The sequence below is a fragment of the Ranitomeya variabilis genome, chromosome 1, assembly GCF_051348905.1.
Source record: "Ranitomeya variabilis isolate aRanVar5 chromosome 1, aRanVar5.hap1, whole genome shotgun sequence".
NCBI lineage: Eukaryota > Metazoa > Chordata > Amphibia > Anura > Dendrobatidae > Ranitomeya > Ranitomeya variabilis.
In genome coordinates this window covers 963,629,241-963,649,178 of record NC_135232.1, presented here as the reverse complement: position 1 = coordinate 963,649,178, position 19,938 = coordinate 963,629,241, and the positions used below count along the sequence as shown (strand labels likewise).

The 19,938-nt window shown below is 43.1% G+C and overlaps 1 protein-coding gene across 3 annotated transcripts in view; it reads right to left on the bottom strand.

The window, feature by feature from the left end:
* Positions 1-19,938, bottom strand: part of DCLK2 (doublecortin like kinase 2) — a 196,176-nt gene that overhangs the window by 160,324 nt on the left and 15,914 nt on the right. For all 3 annotated transcript variants that reach the window (XR_013219927.1, XM_077279306.1, XM_077279305.1), the window contains exon 2: positions 19,326-19,660. Coding sequence is in view for 2 of the 3 variants with exons in the window: in XM_077279306.1 (XP_077135421.1) it covers positions 19,326-19,660 (335 nt within the window). In the remaining variant the exon portion in view is untranslated. The remainder of the gene's footprint in view (positions 1-19,325; positions 19,661-19,938) is intronic.

Below are 19,938 nucleotides of genomic sequence, written 5' to 3'. Positions count from 1 at the left end.
ACTTTTGGGTTTTCATTGGCTGTAAGCCATAATCATCAACATTAACAGAAATAAACACTTGAAATAGATCACTCTGTTTGTAATGACTATATAATATACAAGCTTCACTTTTTGTATTGAAGAACTGAAATAAATTAACTTTTTGATGATGTTCTAATTTTGTGAGAAGCACTTTTATATGCAGCAATGCTGTAGCATCTTTGCTTATAGCACAAGCGATCAGACAACCACAGCCTCAAGTCACCTAACAAGTGAAGTGAAAAGTAACAAAAAAAATAGAAATATTAGAAAAAATATGTAAAAAATAAACAAAACACAAAAGTTCAAATCACCCCCCTTTTCCACCATTAAAAATAAAGATGATAAAAAAATTTAAAAAATGCACGTGGTATCGCAGCATTCAGAAAAGTCCGATCTGGAAAAAAAAAAAACTCCGTAAACGACAAAAACACCAATGATGAATGAACACCAAAATTACGTTTTATTGTGGCTGAAATTCCACAAAAAATGCTGTAATAAGTGATCAAAACGTCACATTTATGGTATCAATAAAAACATTATCTCGTCCTGCAAAAAAAAAAAAGGTCTCACACAGCTCCATAGTCCAAAAAATCAAAACGTTAAGAAAAAGATAGGCAAAACTGAACACTCATAAACTTGACATCACACTGCAGCACCAGAAAGGCCCAGCAGAGTGATTTGTGTAGGAGCCCCCTCCCTGGTCTACTACCATTAGAAAATACTTGGCAACTTTCCACACCAGAAGTTACTGCCGAGTCTCCATCTGCCGTGCCTAAATCCTTTACATTTTCAACAGGTTTGTTCCTTATCTCCTGCAGTTAACCTTGTTTCACGGATACAATTTTATTTTCACAATCTGTTAATACATTGTGGTATGCTTCACACTATTGTATGTAGATATGTAGATAGACAGATAAATAGATAGATAGATAGATAGATAGATAGATAGATAGATAGATAGATAGATAGATAGATAGATAGAATACAGAAATAATATATCCAAATGCTCTTGTATTCGACATATGTATTAATAGAGCCTTACATCACTTATAGCCGTTGGGTTCCATACATTCCTTTCGTTACACATAACATATTGCTCTGGTAGGAACTTCTCATTTTGTGCCATGTTATTTTCCCGTAGTTAAGCCATCTAATTGGCGACATTCAGTCATTAAACTCACAATCACAGATTAGAATGTTGTCACAAAATGTAGACTATAAGTATAAAATCCTATTAAACTAAAGGGATTATATGCCACAACAAAGTAAATGCACAGAACCAGAAAGCAATCTGACTGGCATTTTGTTGGAATTTTGCCAGAACACATCCCAATAATCTATTTCTGAGTATGTTTCCTTCTGGGGCTGGTTACATTTATAAATTCTGTAAATGCAGCACATTGGCCTTGCACTTTTATCTGTCTGCATCTACACTCAGAATAGCTGCTAACATCCTTTGGCCTAAATATCACTAAAACTGCATTAACACTGAAAGATTATTATGAAAAAGCATTTTTTAAAAAAATTCATGCTCTTTCTGTGTAAACAGGCCGTCGATCACCTGATGAATCAATGAGCAAAGCACTTGTTTCATCAGGTGAAATGATCTTTTGCGTCAATATCATCTTTCTCGGCGGTACATCATCCTGTGTAAACAGGACTTGCTTTGACGAGACAAGGGGCAGCATACTACAGATTTTACTACAGTCTGTTTGTAATGTCTGCCCAAGGCCACAGGTTGAAAAGGCTACCTCAGACAGAATTTTGGCACAAGCTACTCCATGTGGCAGACTCCAAAGAAATCTCACTGCTCTTTAACCCATGTACAGGGATCTGGTTTTACAATAGGACCCAGTGGAATGTTACCATAGAAGGGCTGCCGTCCAGAGGTAGGAGTGGTTGCCAAGCAGGGTCAGGGGTAAGAGGTCACATCAAGGATAAAATTAGGATCCGTAAGAATAGTCAGAAACAAGCCGGGATGAAAACAGGAATATACTAAATCAAACTAAACAGGAGCAGAAGACACACACCTAGCCAGGGAAACGCTAGGCTATATCTGGCAGCATTCAGCAGCAACCTGGAAGCCTTAGTAAGGTGTGGCGCTCTCCAACTGGCTGGAGCAGGGAGCTGATAACTTCAGCTTGATAGCACCCCCCCCCCATACTGTGAGACTCGACACTACAGGTCCTAGCCACTCAACCTTAGTTGCTGGACAAAGCACGCCTTCCAGAGCTTCTGGTTCAGGAAACTATCACAAGCGCTGCCCGCAGAGTGAATAAAGTGGCAGATGGTGACAGGAGCAGAAGTCGCAGGTTCTGTTGGTGATGCGAAACTGCTTGTGTAAGCAGTCTATTAGGCGACCGCCTACTGGTAGCTGTTTAGCACTGCTGGTTGGTCTGTGTAAATGGTCCCTAACGGTATTTTCACAATGAATTTGTTAGGAGTTTTTGATGCAGAAACTCTCCAAAGGTATGTGCACAAGGCCTCTTTTTCAAGCAGAATCTGTCCAAAATCTGCCCAAAAGAGCTTAGCAAAAGTGCCCCATAAAATCAACATTGTGCACAGCAAAGTCAAAGAAACATTACTGGGAACATATTCCATTTTTTGTCGCTTCTTTTAGCTGCTTCAGGGTTCGGAAACACTGAAGTAGTGGAAAGAAGTGACATGCTTCTATACAGGTCCTTCTCAAAAAATTAGCATATAGTGTTAAATTTCATTATTTACCATAATGTAATGATTACAATTAAACTTTCATATATTATAGATTCATTATCCACCAACTGAAATTTGTCAGGTCTTTTATTGTTTTAATACTGATGATTTTGGCCTACAACTCCTGATAACCCAAAAAACCTGTCTCAATAAATTAGCATATTTCACCCGTCCAATCAAATAAAAGTGTTTTTTAATAACAAACAAAAAAACCATCAAATAATAATGTTCAGTTATGCACTCAATACTTTGTCGGGAATCCTTTGGCAGAAATGACTGCTTCAATGCGGCGTGGCATGGAGGCAATCAGCCTGTGACACTGCTGAGATGTTATGGAGGCCCAGGATGCTTCAATAGCGGCCTTAAGCTCATCCAGAGTGTTGGGTCTTGCGTCTCTCAACTTTCTCTTCACAATATCCCACAGATTCTCTATGGGGTTCAGGTCAGGAGACTTGGCTGGCCATTTGAGCACAGTAATACCATGGTCAGTAAACCATTTACCAGTGGTTTTGGCACTGTGAGCAGGTGCCAGGTCGTGCTGAAAAATGAAATCTTCATCTCCATAAAGCATTTCAGCCGATGGAAGCATGAAGTGCTCCAAAATCTCCTGATAGCTAGCTGCATTGACCCTGCCCTTGATGAAACACAGTGGACCAACACCAGCAGCTGACATGGCACCCCACACCATCACTGACTGTGGGTACTTGACACTGGACTTCAGGCATTTTGGCATTTCCTTCTCCCCAGTCTTACTCCAGACTCTGGCACCTTGATTTCCGAATGACATGCAAAATTTGCTTTCATAAGAAAAAAGTACTTGGGACCACTTAGCAACAGTCCAGTGCTGCTTCTCTGTAGCCCAGGTCAGGCGCTTCTGCCGCTGTTTATGGTTCAAAAGTGGCTTTACCTGGGGAATGCGGCACCTGTAGCCCATTTCCTGCACACGCCTTTCCACACCAGACTCAGTCCACTGCTTCCTCAGGTTCCCCAAGGTCTGGAATCGGTCCTTCTCCACAATCTTCCTCAGGGTCCGGTCACCTCTTCTCGTTGTACAGCGTTTTCTGCCACATTGTTTCCTTCCAACAGACTTACCATTGAGGTGCCTTGATACAGCACTCTGGGAACAGCCTATTTGTTGAGAAATTTCTTTCTGGGTCTTACCCTCTTGCTTGAGGGTGTCAATGATGGCCTTCTTGACATCTGTCAGGTCGCTAGTCTTACCCATGATGGGGGTTTTGAGTAATGAACCAGGCAGGGAGTTTTTAAAAGCCTCAGGTATCTTTTGCATGTGTTTAGAGTTAATTAGTTGATTCAGAAGATTAGGGTAATAGGTCATTTAGAGAACCTTTTCTTGATATGCTAATTTATTGAGACAGGTTTTTTGGGTTATCAGGAGTTGTAGGCCAAAATCATCAGTATTAAAACAATAAAAGACCTGACAAATTTCAGTTGGTGGATAATGAATCTATAATATATGAAAGTTTAATTGTAATCATTACATTATGGTAAATAATGAAATTTAACACTATATGCTAATTTTTTGAGAAGGACCTGTGTCATGATTCTCAATGGCGAGAGAACATAGCCCAGCATATATGAGAACTAGCTCTTGGAAGATGGAAACTATACTGACCATGAACTAAACCTGCCGCACAACTAGAAGTGGCCGGGTAGCATGCCTACGTTTTTTATCCCTAGATGCCCAGCGCCAGCCGGAGAACTACCTAATCCTAGCAGAGGAAAAGACAGTCCTGGCTCACCTCTAGAGAAATTTTCCCAAAAGGCAGACAGAGGCCCCCACATATATTGGCGGTGATTTTAGATGAAATGACAAACGTAGTATGAAAATAGGTTTAGCAAAATCGAGGTCCGCTTACTAGATAGCATGAAGACAGAAAGGGCACTTTCATGGTCAGCAGAAAACCCTATCAAAACACCATCCAGAAATTACTTTAAGACTCTAGCATTAACTCATAACACCAGAGTGGCAATTTCCGCTCACAAGAGCTTTCCAGACACAGTAACGAAACAGCAGCTGTGAACAGGAACAAAATGCAAAAACACACAAGGACAAAAGTCCAACTTAGCTAGGAGTTGTCTAGTAGCAGGAACATGCACAGAAGGCTTCTGATTACATTGTTGACCGGCATGAAACTGACAGAGGAGCAAGGTTATATAGCGACTCCCACATCCTGATAGGAGCAGGTGAACAGAGGGGATGATGCACACAAGTACAATTCCACAAGTGGCCACCGGGGGAGCCCAGAATCCAATTTCACAACAGTACCCCCCCCTCAAGGAGGGGGCACCGAACCCTCACCAGAACCACCAGGGCGATCAGGATGAGCCCTATGAAAGGCACGGACAAGATCGGAGGCATGAACATCAGAGGCAGTGACCCAAGAATTATCCTCCTGACCGTATCCCTTCCATTTGACCAGATACTGGAGTTTCCGTCTGGAAACACGAGAGTCTAAGATCTTTTCCACAACGTACTCCAACTCACCCTCAACCAACACCGGAGCAGGAGGCTCAGCGGAAGGCACAGCCGGTACCTCATACCTGCGCAACAATGACCGATGAAAAACATTATGAATCGAAAAGGATGCAGGGAGGTCCAAACGGAAGGACACAGGGTTAAGAATCTCCAATATCCTGTACGGGCCGATGAACCGAGGCTTAAACTTAGGAGAAGAAACCCTCATAGGGACAAAACGAGAAGACAACCACACCAAGTCTCCAACACAAAGCCGAGGACCAACACGACGACGGCGGTTGGCAAAAAGCTGAGTCTTCTCCTGGGACAACTTCAAATTGTCCACCACCTGCCCCCAAATCTGATGCAACCTCTCCACCACAGCATCCACTCCAGGACAATCCACTAGCCCGAGAACAACAAGGCTTGGCCCGAGCACAAACGTCACAAGACTGCACAAAGCCTCGCACATCTCGTGACAGGGAAGGCCACCAGAAGGACCTTGCCACCAAATCCCTGGTACCAAAGATTCCAGGATGACCTGCCAACCTGCAGAAGAATGAACCTCAGAGATGACTCTACTGGTCCAATCATCAGGAACAAACAGTCTACCAGGTGGGCAACGATCAGGTCTATCCGCCTGAAACTCCTGCAAGGCCCGCCGCAGGTCTGGAGAAACGGCAGACAATATCACTCCATCTTTAAGGATACCTGTGGGCTCAGTATTACCAGGGGAGTCAGGCTCAAAACTCCTAGAAAGGGCATCCGCCTTAACATTCTTAGAACCCGGTAGGTAAGACACCACAAAATTAAACCGAGAGAAAAACAACGACCAGCGCGCCTGTCTAGGATTCAGGCGCCTGGCAGACTCAAGGTAAATTAAATTTTTGTGGTCAGTCAATACCACCACCTGATGTCTGGCCCCCTCAAGCCAGTGACGCCACTCCTCAAAAGCCCACTTCATGGCCAAAAGCTCCCGATTCCCAATATCATAATTCCGCTCGGCGGGCGAAAATTTACGGGAAAAAAAGGCACAAGGTCTCATCACGGAGCAGTCGGAACTTCTCTGCGACAACACCGCCCCAGCTCCGATTTCAGAAGCGTCGACCTCAACCTGAAAAGGAAGAGCAACATCAGGCTGACGCAACACTGGGGCGGAAGAAAAGCGGCGCTTGAGCTCCCGAAAGGCCTCCACAGCATCAGGGGACCAATCAGCAACATCAGCACCCTTCTTAGTCAAATCAGTCAATGGTTTTACAACATCAGAAAAACCAGCAATAAATCGACGATAAAAGTTAGCAAAGCCCAAAAATTTCTGAAGACTCTTAAGAGAAGAGGGTTGCGTCCAATCACCAATAGCCTGAACCTTGACAGGATCCATCTCGATGGAAGAGGGGGAAAAAATGTATCCCAAGAAGGAAATCTTTTGAACCCCAAAAACACACTTAGAACCCTTCACACACAAGGAATTAGACCGCAAAACCTGAAAAACCCTCCTGACCTGCTGGACATGAGAGTCCCAGTCATCCGAAAAAATCAGAATATCATCCAGATACACAATCATAAATTTATCCAAATAATCGCGGAAAATGTCATGCATAAAGGACTGGAAGACTGAAGGGGCATTTGAAAGACCAAAAGGCATCACCAAATACTCAAAATGGCCCTCGGGCGTATTAAATGCGGTTTTCCACTTATCCCCCTGCTTGATTCGCACCAAATTATACGCCCCACGGAGATCAATCTTAGAGAACCACTTGGCCCCCTTTATACGAGCAAACAAATCAGTAAGCAGTGGTAACGGATATTGATATTTAACCGTGATTTTATTCAAAAGTCGATAATCAATACACGGCCTCAAAGAGCCGTCTTTCTTAGACACAAAGAAAAAACCGGCTCCTAAGGGAGATGACGAAGGACGAATATGTCCCTTTTCCAAGGACTCCTTTATATATTCTCGCATAGCCGCGTGTTCAGGCACAGACAGATTAAATAAACGACCCTTAGGGTATTTACTACCCGGGATCAAGTCTATGGCACAATCGCACTCCCGGTGCGGAGGTAGTGAACCAACCTTGGGTTCTTCAAAAACGTCACGAAAGTCAGACAAGAATTCAGGAATCTCAGAGGGAATAGATGATGAAATGGAAACCAAAGGTACGTCCCCATGAGTTCCTTTACATCCCCAGCTTAACACAGACATAGCTCTCCAGTCGAGGACTGGGTTATGAGATTGCAGCCATGGCAATCCCAGCACCAAAACATCATGTAGATTATACAGCACCAGAAAGCGAATAACCTCCTGGTGATCCGGATTAACACGCATAGTCACTTGTGTCCAGTATTGTGGTTTATTACTAGCCAATGGGGTGGAGTCAATCCCTTTCAGAGGTATCGGAGCCTCCAATGGCTCCAAATCATACCCACAGCGTTTGGCAAAGGACCAATCCATAAGACTCAAAGCAGCGCCAGAGTCGACATAGGCGTCCGCGGTAATAGATGACAAAGAACAAATCAGGGTCACAGATAGAATAAACTTAGACTGTAAAGTGCTAATTGAAACAGACTTGTCAGGCTTCTTAGTACGCTTAAAGCATGCTGATATAACATGAGTTGAATCACCACAATAGAAGCACAACCCATTTTTTCGTCTAAAATTCTGCCGCTCGCTTCTGGACAGAATTCTATCACATTGCATATTTTCTGGCGTTTTCTCAGTAGACACCGCCAAATGGTGCACAGGTTTGCGCTCCCGCAGACGCCTATCGATCTGAATAGCCATCGTCATGGACTCATTCAGACTCGCAGGCACAGGGAACCCCACCATAACATCCTTAATGGCATCAGAGAGACCTTCTCTGAAAATCGCCGCCAGGGCGCACTCATTCCACTGAGTAAGCACAGACCATTTGCGGAATTTTTGGCAGTATATTTCAGCTTCATCTTGCCCCTGAGACAAGGACATCAAGGCCTTTTCCGCCTGAAGCTCTAAATGAGGTTCCTCATAAAGCAACCCCAAGGCCAGAAAAAACGCATCCACATTGAGCAACGCAGGATCCCCTGGTGCCAATGCAAAAGCCCAGTCCTGAGGGTCGCCCCGGAGCAAGGAAATTACAATCCTGACCTGCTGTGCAGGGTCTCCGGCAGAGCGAGACTTCAGGGACAAAAACAATTTGCAATTATTTTTAAAATTTTGAAAGTGAGATCTATTCCCCGAGAAGAATTCAGGCAAAGGAATTCTAGGCTCAGACATAGGTGCATGAACAACAAAATCTTGCAAATTTTGTACCTTTGTGGCGAGATTATTCAAACCTGTAGCTACACTCTGAAGATCCATTTGAAACAGGTGAACACAGAGCCATTCAAGGATTAGAAGGAGAGAAAGAGAGGAAGGCTGCAGTATAGGCAGACTAGCAAGTGATTCAATTAAGAGCACACTCAGAACTAGAGGGAAAAAAAAAAAAAAAAATTGTAGCAGACTTCTTTTTTCTCTCCTTTCTCAGCCAGTAATTTAACCCTTTTTTGGGCCGGTCAAACTGTCATGATTCTCAATGGCGAGAGAACATAGCCCAGCATATATGAGAACTAGCTCTTGGAAGATGGAAACTATACTGACCATGAACTAAACCTGCCGCACAACTAGAAGTGGCCGGGTAGCATGCCTACGTTTTTTATCCCTAGATGCCCAGCGCCAGCCGGAGAACTACCTAATCCTAGCAGAGGAAAAGACAGTCCTGGCTCACCTCTAGAGAAATTTTCCCAAAAGGCAGACAGAGGCCCCCACATATATTGGCGGTGATTTTAGATGAAATGACAAACGTAGTATGAAAATAGGTTTAGCAAAATCGAGGTCCGCTTACTAGATAGCATGAAGACAGAAAGGGCACTTTCATGGTCAGCAGAAAACCCTATCAAAACACCATCCAGAAATTACTTTAAGACTCTAGCATTAACTCATAACACCAGAGTGGCAATTTCCGCTCACAAGAGCTTTCCAGACACAGTAACGAAACAGCAGCTGTGAACAGGAACAAAATGCAAAAACACACAAGGACAAAAGTCCAACTTAGCTAGGAGTTGTCTAGTAGCAGGAACATGCACAGAAGGCTTCTGATTACATTGTTGACCGGCATGAAACTGACAGAGGAGCAAGGTTATATAGCGACTCCCACATCCTGATAGGAGCAGGTGAACAGAGGGGATGATGCACACAAGTACAATTCCACAAGTGGCCACCGGGGGAGCCCAGAATCCAATTTCACAACAGACCTGTATATGCTCTCTATATTTAACAGTATAGAATAAAAGATGCAAAAACAATGACAAAGATGCCTCAGGAAAAAAAAAAACAGCCGGCGTATTCCTGAAGCAAATTTACCTCGGAAAACTTGGGTGCTGTGCTGGCATCTAAATGATACCATGTGCACATACCCCCACTGTCCAATCAAAACTTGTGTCTTTTAACTTACACAGGTAGTTGAAAATACCCCTCTAAGGCCACGTTCACACGTGCAGCATTTGATCAGTATTTACATCAGTATTTGTAAGCCAAAATCAGGAGTGAAACAATCAGGCAGAGTATAATAGAAAGTTCACTGTGAGCGGCCCAATGGTCTGCGGTGACCTCAATGAGATTATCGTGCGTATGTCTGTATTTGCGGTACTTAAAAAACGGACCGCATACGGATGCAAAGAACGGACATGTGAAGGGGGCCTAACAGACATTTTAAACATCGCAGTCATTTCTTCATGAATTTTTTTTTAAAACTGGTCTTGCTGGGCAAAACTGAGTGTCTCCACATTCTTTGCAAACAGACTCTAGAAGGTGGTTAGCTCACGCAGTCTAATCAGCATTGCTATGACGCCAACATACCTTATTTCCATATTGCTGCCTTAAAGAGTAACGCTCATGGTGGCATAGCTGAGGTCAGAAAAAGAAGATGCAGACGCCCTAATTCTCTAACTAAATTAGTTTTATTTTTCTTTCTTACACCCATCTTCATAAAATCCCTAGTTATCAGATTTCCAAATATTTATGAGCTGCAGCTACCACCGTCCACACAATAATGTTTTGCAGCTCGCTCTTTAAACAGTGTTAATAGGAGAACTGCCAGATGCCTTACATGCAGAACACCAGTAGCATCTGGTACTTTTGGCACAATCTGCGATGGAGGCTCAATGTAGATCTGAACAGAGCCTTATACATTTCTCTTAACAAAATGGCGGGAAAAAAAGCAAGGAAAGATGGGAGAGTAAATTGTGGCTCCATTGCTTGTTTTCCTTAAGTGCTGAGAAATTATGATAGTTTAGTTTTTAGACTAGAATACATCAAGAGGAAAAGAAAGGTAAGAAAATGCAAGTAAAGAAATGTACACGTTGATAAAGTTACACATACCCAGAATCAAACAGTGGAATAACAAAACTATAGAAGCACAATCTACAATATGAGGAATCTGTAGCAGAAAGGTTTAGAATAGAGGGAAGTATGTTACTTATGTTTAGTCTAATGTCCAGTGCTAATAACTAAACGTGACAAATGTAGGCAAGTAAGCGACAACAGGACAGTGCCAGGGTTTAAGCCCGAGACTATTCTACTACTGAGGTAGCCTATACAAATGTTAGCAGTGCCGAAAAATATCCGAGCTTAGAGTCTCGGTTCTTGGAATTGGTGGTGGTCGGGGGGTCACAGTGGTTAGTGGATAGGGAATAACTTTCAATCTTGAGAACACCCCCTTTAATGTAAAAAAAATAAAACATGGTGTAACTCAAACGTGAGCTAAAAGTACAAAACTAAACGTGTTCTAAAGCACATCGGGAGGAGAAAGAAGATTATTATTTTTTTTAGCTTCCAAGTGCTTTTTTTGTTTCTACATTACTAGACATTTTATTTGCAGTACTGGACAAGATTGTGCATGGCAGACAGTAAAAATGCATGTATGCTTCCACAATGCAGAGAAGTGCTGTGCATGTAGTTATGATGACCTGTCCTTTCTACTGGTCTCATCACAATTTGCATTCTTCATGATACAAGTCTGTGTGACACAACCCACAGATAAGAGATGGAGCAGCATTTTTAAACTCCGAGTACTGATCTGAGGCCCCTACTACAGATTTGCCCCCCAGTAGAAAATGTTCATTTACCCAACTACTTGTATTCAGAAGAGAAGAGAAGTGCTGAATTTAGCTTTTCAATCAAAAGCAAGCAACCCACTGAAGTGTCTAAAAAACAATAACCCCTAATGACTGTGCCATAGGAAAAAAACAAATAGCGATAAGGGATAAAAAAAACAAAAAAAAAAAAACAAAACAAAACAAAAAACACTTTGCTTCCAAATCTACCTAATACTGTAATACTGCACTCCTATGAGACTTCATAACTACTGTAGAAGTTGAAGCAAGCATACTGTATATTTTTGGCTCCTAAAGAACAATGATTCCCATGCCTGCTGTTGCTAATATCTGCCTACATGAGCTGAACACTGACAATTCACCCACATAACTGAAGAAGAAAAGCAACAGAAAAACAAACAGATTTTTGCTGTATTTTCTATAAAACAACAGTTGGGCTCAGCTACCACCTTTGGCACCACATTGTGTTATACTGTGATGAATGCGGTATTATTTACAGTGACATATTCCTTCTATAAATATCCATTGTTAAAAGGACCCAGACATTGTACAGATAATCCTATCGCACCTTAGCAGATTGATTTAAGTCTGTTATACATCATGAGCATAAAAAAAAAAACAAACTTAAAAGTCATTATTTAAGAAAAAAAGAACAAGAAGAGAGAAGCAATACCGGCAGTTTATTTTTATTAAGTAAGAATGGGCAGCCAATACTTTAATAAAAAAGAAAAAAAAAAAGTTTAACAAGCCTTTTATATTGCGTCACAATTTATTTTAAACATATACAGTGGCTTGCGAAAGCATTCAAAACCACAGGCATTTTTCAACATTTTACTACTTCACAACCTGGAATTTAAATTTTTTTTAAAGGGACTCTATCACCTGAATTTGTAGGGAACAATTTTCAGTCATATGGGCGGGGTTTTCGGGTGTTTGATTCACCCTTTCCTTACCCGCTGGCTGCAATATTGTATTGAAGTTCATTCTCTGTCCTCCATAGTACACGCCTGCGCAAGGCAAGATTGATGCCTATATTTTTCTCACTTCACTTCATCAACCTAGGCTATTTAGTACACCAAACACAAATCAGATTACATATTTATACACAGGTTATGTAACAAAATAGGTAAAAATCCAAAATGGGTGAATACTTTCACAAGCCACTCTATGTACTAAAGGATTTTTGTTAGATTTTCGATCAGCTGACTGATAAGGAAATAGTACTCCGGTGAGCAGCTTGACCAGGCACAGCTCTGTACATTTTGCAGAGTTGCAGCTCAGTTCCATTAATAGGAATGGGACTGACAAGCCATAGCATGCACTGCTACTATAAAATATATGAAGCAGTGCCTGTTAGACGATGAAGTACAATCAGCACTCCTAGCAGCTGCTTTAATCAGATGATCAGTGTTTGTGGTGGCCGCCGTCAGACCCACATTCTTCTGACAGTGACAAGTGACAGCCTATTAGCATAAGGTATTAGCTGAAAAATTCCTTTATACTCTCGGTAGTCCAAGGTCATAAAGAAGCATAACTGGGCTCAGATGCATAATCTACAATAGAGCCTCACAGATATGACATGTACGGTAATTTATAGTACTGGTGAGCTAGAGATTTGGCCTCACCCCCAAGCTTCATGGCCTGGGTACAATTGCAACCTGTGCACCATCTATGACTAGACCCCTTGTTGTATATTTGTCCATCATCCTCATCAAGAATCATATAGCAAGTGGTCAGGTATTGGTCTACAAACTTTTTTTATATTGTGATTCAAGATAACTGGAGTTTGAAAGTGCTTGAAAAATTTGTAGGATTTTGATACGTCAAAAGATTAGGTAGAATTTGTCTTTCATTTTGCATTTTTCTTAACTAAATACAAAGACAATTATTCATTTCTCATAAAAATTTACAATGAATTAAATCCAAAAGTAAAACCTAAAGACTTAAACACACTTTCTAAGCAACAGGAAATACTGAATTGTGAGTCCAAAGATTAGAACATGTGCCCACAATACCACAGATGCCAAAAGTTGTAGTTGGCTTCAACCTTTGTTCGATTCCATATTTACAAATAGCAATGTGCACTGTGTGCATCAGGAAAACCATTGTACATTTAGCCCTTTGGACTGTGGTTATAGTGGAAAATAAAAAAGCAAAGACCACTGAGAATTTAGAAATAATCTGTCTATGTTGTATACAACATCATTTCATACCCAATTCTGTCATGATTCTCAATGGCGAGAGAACATAGCCCAGCATATATGAGAACTAGCTCTTGGAAGATGGAAACTATACTGACCATGAACTAAACCTGCCGCACAATTAGAAGTGGCCGGGTAGCATGCCTACGTTTTTTATCCCTAGATGCCCAGCGCCAGCCGGAGAACTACCTAATCCTAGCAGAGGAAAAGACAGTCCTGGCTCACCTCTAGAGAAATTTTCCCAAAAGGCAGACAGAGGCCCCCACATATATTGGCGGTGATTTTAGATGAAATGACAAACGTAGTATGAAAATAGGTTTAGCAAAATCGAGGTCCGCTTACTAGATAGCATGAAGACAGAAAGGGCACTTTCATGGTCAGCAGAAAACCCTATCAAAACACCATCCAGAAATTACTTTAAGACTCTAGCATTAACTCATAACACCAGAGTGGCAATTTCCGCTCACAAGAGCTTTCCAGACACAGTAACGAAACAGCAGCTGTGAACAGGAACAAAATGCAAAAACACACAAGGACAAAAGTCCAACTTAGCTAGGAGTTGTCTAGTAGCAGGAACATGCACAGAAGGCTTCTGATTACATTGATGACCGGCATGAAACTGACAGAGGAGCAAGGTTATATAGCGACTCCCACATCCTGATAGGAGCAGGTGAACAGAGGGGATGATGCACACAAGTACAATTCCACAAGTGGCCACCGGGGGAGCCCAGAATCCAATTTCACAACAGTACCCCCCCCTCAAGGAGGGGGCACCGAACCCTCACCAGAACCACCAGGGCGATCAGGATGAGCCCTATGAAAGGCACGGACAAGATCGGAGGCATGAACATCAGAGGCAGTGACCCAAGAATTATCCTCCTGACCGTATCCCTTCCATTTGACCAGATACTGGAGTTTCCGTCTGGAAACACGAGAGTCTAAGATCTTTTCCACAACGTACTCCAACTCACCCTCAACCAACACCGGAGCAGGAGGCTCAACGGAAGGCACAGCCGGTACCTCATACCTGCGCAACAATGACCGATGAAAAACATTATGAATCGAAAAGGATGCAGGGAGGTCCAAACGGAAGGACACAGGGTTAAGAATCTCCAATATCTTGTACGGGCCGATGAACCGAGGCTTAAACTTAGGAGAAGAAACCCTCATAGGGACAAAACGAGAAGACAACCACACCAAGTCCCCAACACAAAGCCGAGGACCAACACGACGACGGCGGTTGGCAAAAAGCTGAGTCTTCTCCTGGGACAACTTCAAATTGTCCACCACCTGCCCCCAAATCTGATGCAACCTCTCCACCACAGCATCCACTCCAGGACAATCCGAAGATTCCACTTGACCGGAGGAAAATCGAGGATGAAACCCCGAATTACAGAAAAACGGGGACACCAAGGTGGCAGAGCTGGCCCGATTATTGAGGGCGAACTCCGCCAAAGGCAAAAAAGCAACCCAATCATCCTGATCCGCAGACACAAAACACCTCAAATATGTCTCCAAGGTCTGATTAGTCCGCTCGGTCTGGCCATTAGTCTGAGGATGGAAAGCAGACGAAAAAGACAAATCTATGCCCATCCTAGCACAGAATGCCCGCCAAAATCTAGACACGAATTGGGTCCCTCTGTCAGAAACGATATTCTCCGGAATACCATGCAAACGAACAACATTTTGAAAAAACAGAGGAACCAACTCGGAAGAAGAAGGCAACTTAGGCAAGGGAACCAGATGGACCATTTTAGAGAAACGGTCACACACCACCCAGATGACAGACATCTTCTGAGAAACAGGCAGATCCGAAATAAAATCCATCGAGATGTGCGTCCAAGGCCTCTTCGGGATAGGCAAGGGTAACAACAATCCACTAGCCCGAGAACAACAAGGCTTGGCCCGAGCACAAACGTCACAAGACTGCACAAAGCCTCGCACATCTCGTGACAGGGAAGGCCACCAGAAGGACCTTGCCACCAAATCCCTGGTACCAAAGATTCCAGGATGACCTGCCAACGCAGAAGAATGAACCTCAGAGATGACTCTACTGGTCCAATCATCAGGAACAAACAGTCTACCAGGTGGGCAATGATCAGGTCTATCCGCCTGAAACTCCTGCAAGGCCCGCCGCAGGTCTGGAGAAACGGCAGACAATATCACTCCATCTTTAAGGATACCTGTGGGCTCAGAATTACCAGGGGAGTCAGGCTCAAAACTCCTAGAAAGGGCATCCGCCTTAACATTCTTAGAACCCGGTAGGTAAGACACCACAAAATTAAACCGAGAGAAAAACAACGACCAGCGCGCCTGTCTAGGATTCAGGCGCCTGGCAGACTCAAGGTAAATTAAATTTTTGTGGTCAGTCAATACCACCATCTGATGTCTGGCCCCCTCAAGCCAGTGACGCCACTCCTCAAAAGCCCACTTCATGGCCAAAAGCTCCCGATTCCCAATATCATAATTCCGCTCGGCGGGCGAAAATTTACGGGAAAAAAAGGCACAAGGTCTCATCACGGAGCAGTCGGAATTTCTCTGCGACAACACCGCCCCAGCTCCGATTTCAGAAGCGTCGACCTCAACCTGAAAAGGAAGAGCAACATCAGGCTGACGCAACACTGGGGCGGAAGAAAAGCGGCGCTTGAGCTCCCGAAAGGCCTCCACAGCATCAGGGGACCAATCAGCAACATCAGCACCCTTCTTAGTCAAATCAGTCAATGGTTTTACAACATCAGAAAAACCAGCAATAAATCGACGATAAAAGTTAGCAAAGCCCAAAAATTTCTGAAGACTCTTAAGAGAAGAGGGTTGCGTCCAATCACCAATAGCCTGAACCTTGACAGGATCCATCTCGATGGAAGAGGGGGAAAAAATGTATCCCAAGAAGGAAATCTTTTGAACCCCAAAAACACACTTAGAACCCTTCACACACAAGGAATTAGACCGCAAAACCTGAAAAACCCTCCTGACCTGCTGGACATGAGAGTCCCAGTCATCCGAAAAAATCAGAATATCATCCAGATACACAATCATAAATTTATCCAAATAATCGCGGAAAATGTCATGCATAAAGGACTGGAAGACTGAAGGGGCATTTGAAAGACCAAAAGGCATCACCAAATACTCAAAATGGCCCTCGGGCGTATTAAATGCGGTTTTCCACTTATCCCCCTGCTTGATTCGCACCAAATTATACGCCCCACGGAGATCAATCTTAGAGAACCACTTGGCCCCCTTTATACGAGCAAACAAATCAGTAAGCAGTGGTAACGGATATTGATATTTAACCGTGATTTTATTCAAAAGTCGATAATCAATACACGGCCTCAAAGAGCCGTCTTTCTTAGACACAAAGAAAAAACCGGCTCCTAAGGGAGATGACGAAGGACGAATATGTCCCTTTTCCAAGGACTCCTTTATATATTCTCGCATAGCCGCGTGTTCAGGCACAGACAGATTAAATAAACGACCCTTAGGGTATTTACTACCCGGGATCAAGTCTATGGCACAATCGCACTCCCGGTGCGGAGGTAGTGAACCAACCTTGGGTTCTTCAAAAACGTCACGAAAGTCAGACAAGAATTCAGGAATCTCAGAGGGAATAGATGATGAAATGGAAACCAAAGGTACGTCCCCATGAGTTCCTTTACATCCCCAGCTTAACACAGACATAGCTCTCCAGTCGAGGACTGGGTTATGAGATTGCAGCCATGGCAATCCCAGCACCAAAACATCATGTAGATTATACAGCACCAGAAAGCGAATAACCTCCTGGTGATCCGGATTAACACGCATAGTCACTTGTGTCCAGTATTGTGGTTTATTACTAGCCAATGGGGTGGAGTCAATCCCTTTCAGAGGTATCGGAGCCTCCAATGGCTCCAAATCATACCCACAGCGTTTGGCAAAGGACCAATCCATAAGACTCAAAGCAGCGCCAGAGTCGACATAGGCGTCCGCGGTAATAGATGACAAAGAACAAATCAGGGTCACAGATAGAATAAACTTAGACTGTAAAGTGCTAATTGAAACAGACTTGTCAGGCTTCTTAGTACGCTTAAAGCATGCTGATATAACATGAGTTGAATCACCACAATAGAAGCACAACCCATTTTTTCGTCTAAAATTCTGCCGCTCGCTTCTGGACAGAATTCTATCACATTGCATATTTTCTGGCGTTTTCTCAGTAGACACCGCCAAATGGTGCACAGGTTTGCGCTCCCGCAGACGCCTATCGATCTGAATAGCCATCGTCATGGACTCATTCAGACTCGCAGGCACAGGGAACCCCACCATAACATCCTTAATGGCATCAGAGAGACCTTCTCTGAAAATCGCCGCCAGGGCGCACTCATTCCACTGAGTAAGCACAGACCATTTGCGGAATTTTTGGCAGTATATTTCAGCTTCATCTTGCCCCTGAGACAAGGACATCAAGGCCTTTTCCGCCTGAAGCTCTAAATGAGGTTCCTCATAAAGCAACCCCAAGGCCAGAAAAAACGCATCCACATTGAGCAACGCAGGATCCCCTGGTGCCAATGCAAAAGCCCAGTCCTGAGGGTCGCCCCGGAGTAAGGAAATTACAATCCTGACCTGCTGTGCAGGGTCTCCGGCAGAGCGAGACTTCAGGGACAAAAACAATTTGCAATTATTTTTAAAATTTTGAAAGTGAGATCTATTCCCCGAGAAGAATTCAGGCAAAGGAATTCTAGGCTCAGACATAGGTGCATGAACAACAAAATCTTGCAAATTTTGTACCTTTGTGGCGAGATTATTCAAACCTGTAGCTACACTCTGAAGATCCATTTGAAACAGGTGAACACAGAGCCATTCAAGGATTAGAAGGAGAGAAAGAGAGGAAGGCTGCAGCATAGGCAAACTAGCAAGTGATTCAATTAAGAGCACACTCAGAACTAGAGGAAAAAAAAAAAAAAAATTGTAGCAGACTTCTTTTTTCTCTCCTTTCTCAGCCAGTAATTTAACCCTTTTTTGGGCCGGTCAAACTGTCATGATTCTCAATGGCGAGAGAACATAGCCCAGCATATATGAGAACTAGCTCTTGGAAGATGGAAACTATACTGACCATGAACTAAACCTGCCGCACAACTAGAAGTGGCCGGGTAGCATGCCTACGTTTTTTATCCCTAGATGCCCAGCGCCAGCCGGAGAACTACCTAATCCTAGCAGAGGAAAAGACAGTCCTGGCTCACCTCTAGAGAAATTTTCCCAAAAGGCAGACAGAGGCCCCCACATATATTGGCGGTGATTTTAGATGAAATGACAAACGTAGTATGAAAATAGGTTTAGCAAAATCGAGGTCCGCTTACTAGATAGCATGAAGACAGAAAGGGCACTTTCATGGTCAGCAGAAAACCCTATCAAAACACCATCCAGAAATTACTTTAAGACTCTAGCATTAACTCATAACACCAGAGTGGCAATTTCCGCTCACAAGAGCTTTCCAGACACAGTAACGAAACAGCAGCTGTGAACAGGAACAAAATGCAAAAACACACAAGGACAAAAGTCCAACTTAGCTAGGAGTTGTCTAGTAGCAGGAACATGCACAGAAGGCTTCTGATTACATTGATGACCGGCATGAAACTGACAGAGGAGCAAGGTTATATAGCGACTCCCACATCCTGATAGGAGCAGGTGAACAGAGGGGATGATGCACACAAGTACAATTCCACAAGTGGCCACCGGGGGAGCCCAGAATCCAATTTCACAACACAATTCTTTTCCTACGACTTATGCATCTTCTCTAATAGATATTCACTTACCTGTTTCCCATCCAGAGTACATAGCCTCTTGACAACACCTGAATCCAACTTTATCGCATCTGTGATGTCTGTTAAGACTTGCTCAAAGGAGTGTGCAGTCTTTTTGTTTAGAAGGATCCGCACGGCCTTGCGTGGCTTCACTCCACTCCGGATGACGGTCACAAGCTTGGGCTTAATGAAGTCCTTGCTTTCTTTCATTTCATTCTTCAGTGTGGTTAAGGACGACAAAGATCGGCCAGACCCAGTCCTTACATTCACAGACCAGTTGGGACTTGTGTTTCGATTGTAGTCTACCTTTCGATAAGTCTCATTTGAGGCACAAACATAGCTTTCTCCTGTAATCAAAAACAGAAATGGAAAATAAATGTCCTCTTATTAGTGTTGACAAGACATGTCATATTTCCATGGTTTATATAAAAGAACTTAACGAATCCATGAAAGCAAACGTAAAAAAAACTGGTGTGTATTACTTAAAAGTTCAAAAACATTGGCAGAAATGAGTGGATCAATATAAAACAGTTCATTCTCAGTTATACATTCGCTATAATTCACATTAAGGTTAGAGCTGCATTAACTTTTGCCCATGATCATGACAATGATGAATGACATGTAA